Source organism: Nicotiana tabacum, chromosome 3 (assembly GCF_000715075.1).
Source record: "Nicotiana tabacum cultivar K326 chromosome 3, ASM71507v2, whole genome shotgun sequence".
In the NCBI taxonomy this organism is placed as follows: Eukaryota; Viridiplantae; Streptophyta; class Magnoliopsida; order Solanales; family Solanaceae; genus Nicotiana; species Nicotiana tabacum.
Genome location: NC_134082.1, coordinates 41,110,012 through 41,114,582, shown reverse-complemented (window position 1 = coordinate 41,114,582; position 4,571 = coordinate 41,110,012). Strand labels below are relative to the sequence as shown.

The following is a 4,571-nucleotide window of genomic DNA, read 5'->3' as shown; positions in this document are numbered from 1 at the left end:
TGCAATAATCGTGATATTCTTAAAAAGCTTTTCTATAACTTTCTTTTTGAAAGAATGACATTAGATAACAATATTTACATTAAATTTTAATTTGCTAGTAAATGTTTGCTCATATATTTTATTATTCATTAATTCCTTCAAATCCGTAACTAAAGGATAGGATGGAGTCAGTTATTAGAGGAGGGGCATAATGTTCTTATTGGTTTAAATATCTTTTTTAGGAATTGTTTAAATAAACGAATAAGAATATTTGCTGAAGGTAAGAAGAGATTTCAAGAATAAGGTAGGAGAACTAAAAAAGATCTTTCCTGATTTCATTCTTTTTTATCGCAAGTATACCTTATTTGTATACAACTATTCATTGTGTTTTTTATAGAGCCAGTTTTACCTTTTAATGTGAGATTTTTGTGGTTTCAAATCGTATTTCTCAAGCGAGAAGAAAAATCAAGAGCGTAACAGGAGGCAAAAAATATTTCCTTAGCTAACCGCACAAGTTCAAATTTAGTCATACCACTATATAAGTAGTAGAATACCGAGTTAGAAATAAACAAACAGTGAGAAATGAAAGAGTCGCGCACAATTAAAAAGATTTCAAATCCAAACAAAATTACAATATATTGGAAATCTAATAATTTCTTCATGCAAAGAAGGCGCAATCCAATTGTGTGAATAGATACTTCAAAAAATGATTCCCTTTTAGGATTATTTATTTTCATCTATCATTTCATCGCTATATAAACCCTTATAAAACCAATGCTCTTTAGGCCTACAACCCAAAAACAACCAAAACCTAATGAAAAAATCTTCTCAATCATCAACCATGTCTTGTTCTTGTCTTCTTTTGCTTTTTCATTTTCTCCTCCTTTTAAAATTCAGTTCCTTATCCCTTGGAGCCTCAGATTCAGTCTATGACTCGTTTGTCAATTGCTTAACAACGAAATCAATTCCCCAATCAGAAATCTCCAAAATCGTCTATTCCCCAAACAATGCCTCCTTTAACCCCATTTTACAAGCCTATGTCAGAAACCGCCGGTTTTTTAATTCCTCCACAACTTCCAAACCGGTTATCATCGTTACCCCTACTGAAGAATCCCATGTTTCCAGCGCTGTTCTTTGCACCAAAGAGACTAATTTACAGTTAAAAATCCGTAGTGGTGGACATGATTATGAGGGAATTTCGTATATTTCTGATGTCCCTTTTATTATGCTTGATATGTTCAATCTACGCTCAATTTCCATAAATGTTAATGATAATACTGCTTGGGTTCAAGCTGGTGCTACATTAGGGGAACTTTACTATAACATTTGGACAAAAAGTAACGTTCTTGGTTTTCCTGCGGGTGTTTGTCCTACTGTTGGTGTTGGTGGGCATCTTAGTGGTGGTGGTTATGGGAATATGCTGAGGAAATTTGGTCTAAGTGTAGATAATGTATTGGATGCTCGACTGGTGGATGTTAATGGTAGAATTTGGGACAGGAAAGCTATGGGCGAAGATCTTTTTTGGGCAATTAAAGGAGGTGGGGGTGCTAGTTTTGGTGTCATTTTAGCCTTTCAAATTCAACTCGTTCAAGTCCCACAAACTGTGACTTATTTCAGAGTTGAAAGGTTTTTAGACCAAAATGCTACCGACGCTGTTCTCCAATGGCAGAATGTTGTTAACAAAATTGACAATGATCTTTTCATCAGACTGCTTGTGCAACCCATCACTGTGAAAAACAAAGAGAAGAAAGTGAAGGGGAAGAAGAAGGCTCAACAAAAGTCGATACGAGTAACGTTCATAGCGTTATTCCTTGGTGATTCTAGTAGATTAATATCACTCGTAAGCAACGAACTCCCAGCTTTAGGATTAACAAAACAAGATTGTTTCGAAATGAGCTGGATTGATTCGGTGCTTCAATGGGCAAATTTCGACAACACAACAAAACCAATTGCCTTGTTGAACAGAACAGGGGATCCATTGAATTTCTTGAAAAGAAAATCGGATTACGTGCAAGAACCAATTCCCAGAGATGGGTTGGAGTCAATTTTCCAAAAGATGATTTCTTTGGGCAAAGCAGGAATAGTTTTCAATCCTTACGGAGGGAGAATGGCTGAAATTGCCGAGGGCGAAACACCATTTCCACACAGAGCAGGGATTCTATTCAAGATTCAGTACTCAGTGAATTGGAACGAAGAAGGAGCAGCTGCAGAAAAAGAGTACCTTACACAGATAGGAGATTTATACAGTTTTATGACCCCATTTGTTTCAAAGAACCCAAGACAAGCCTATTTGAATTACAGGGATCTTGATATTGGTACAAATGATCAAGGACCACATAGTTTGGAAGAAGGAAGGGTATATGGGACCATGTATTTCAAGAACAATTTTGATAGATTGGTGAAAGTGAAATCAGCAGTGGATCCAACGAATTTCTTCAGAAATGAACAGAGTATTCCTACTCAAGGGACAACGAAACCGAGGAAAATGTTCTAGTCTAGCTTCGCCTTTATTTCTTGGTGAATGATTGATCTTGGTGAGCATTATTTTCTAGTTTCTCTCAAGGCTTTAGTAAGTTATATTTTTTTAATGGATCAAACAAGTCCTTATACAAAGAGGACTCACATATTTTATACAGTAATATTTTTTTTGGTCTTTTTATCTTGTTGCCTTTCGCATTTTTGTATTATAGAATCTTTTTCTTCTCGCCTTTTATTTATTTTATCTTTTAGTTTCTTTTTAATTTGAATGCATTGTATAATGTTATACGGACTTACCATAACTTGAAACTATAGAATTAACGCGAAAATGAGAAGAGAGAAAGGTTTCATGTCAAGCGCACACCTGCCGATCAATGATGTCAGATGTGAGTTAAATAATGGAAGATTATAATTCCTTTTAGAGAAAAAAAGAATGTTAAGTACTTTTACTATTAAAAAAAGTGATTTCATGTCATACAAATTAACCCTCCTCGTCCCACAATTGGTGAAGTGTAATAGTTGACACCTTGCACATTGAGTTGAGCTTCAATTTACCCTTTATTGCATATGAAAATCTTGTTAGGGGCTCAAATTCCTCTTATCTTCAAAAATCAATTTAGGTATAAAAGTCAAAGTTTATCGTCTCCTAAGATTTTGGCTTGTAACACACCATTCTTGTGGTATTTGAATAGGAAATTTTAGGTCCTGTAGCTAACTATTGCACCTTATTTATTATAAATCAAAACACTTTAAAATTATTATTGCTTATAGCTATCTTTTATATTTTTGTAGTAAAATGCACATTTTTTATGTATACTATTGTTAAGACGTGAAATACGCCAGTAACGTTTTTTTTTCTTCCTCCTTTAGTTAGCGCACACACACACACTCTCTCTCTCTCCCCCTCTCTCGAGAGATTCTCTAATCAAATTCAACAGCGAATTTGTCTCCATGAATCCAACACGATTTTGCGCCTAATAATCGTGGTTCCTCACAAATTGATAAAGTTTTGGGTAGTTGTTTCTTATTTCAATGTCATTCTTCTTTTTCTGTTTACTTTCCTTTTAATTTCCACCATTATTAGGGTTGTCACAAGAAACTTCAAGTTTGGACATTAATGGCTGATTTAAGCACTCCCAAGAGGGTTACACGAGGTATACCCACTAAAGTCCTCAATTTTGATGGGCCATCTTTTGATTTGTGCATCACTCAAAAAGAGGTTGTATTTGTAGGTTCTGTAGCAACTATTGAAGCCGAGAGGCGAACCAAACTACCCAATGACCCTATGAAACAAGTTGAAATGTTTCTAATGTTTCGATACACAACATAAACGTGGAAATAGACGAAAAATTAGCACTATTGCATCCGGCAGCAAGGGAAAAGAGGTCGCTAAAGGAAGTAGCTCGAAAACACGGAAAGAGAAGGTGATATTTTTTTTTTTCGCATACATGTATATTGTGTATTTCATAATCTGTCTTTTTTAGATATACAGAAACTCAATTTTTTAATTCTTTTTATACATTATACATTTGGCGATATCTGGGTAGTTATCTTTTATATGTATTTGTATTTGGAAAATAACTATTTTGAATACACTAACAATACTGTATCAATATTTTCATGATTCAGGCTTGTTTCTTATCTTTAATGTATTTTCAAAAACTATGAAAATAATGTATTCAAAATATTTATCTGTATGTGAAGTCAGAAACCACCTATTTTGAATACACTGAAAGTACTGTAACCACCTTGTTGTATTTATCTACATTTCAAACATGTATTTACTTTTGTGGTGTTTATATGCAGGAAATAAAATTCTTTGTTAAACAACCTCCTACTTCATCACCGCAAATATGTTCCTACACTAACACTGACATAATTTCTTACCTCAAAGAAAAGCTTAGTGCACAACAATATGAACTCTTTGGTCAAACATGTTTTGGTATATTCCTCGGTATAAAGCATTGTGAGGTCTAAGTACAATTGTTCAGGTGCTTCATGGTGTGAGAGTTGGAAAATGTTCTCTTGACGCATTTATCATACATGTAAATGGTACAACATTGTGTTTTTCACTCAGGGAGTTTGCGGTAATTATCAGACTAAATTGTGTTGGT

General features: G+C 34.3%; 1 protein-coding gene across 1 annotated transcript; it reads left to right on the top strand.

The window, feature by feature from the left end:
* Window positions 1-550: 550 nt before the first annotated feature.
* LOC107766440 (berberine bridge enzyme-like 21) lies at window positions 551-2,636 on the top strand. Its single transcript, XM_016585222.2, has one exon. It carries the CDS (start codon window positions 794-796, stop codon window positions 2,471-2,473), a length of 1,680 nt encoding a protein of 559 aa, XP_016440708.1. The 5' UTR covers window positions 551-793; the 3' UTR covers window positions 2,474-2,636.
* Window positions 2,637-4,571: the final 1,935 nt, after the last annotated feature.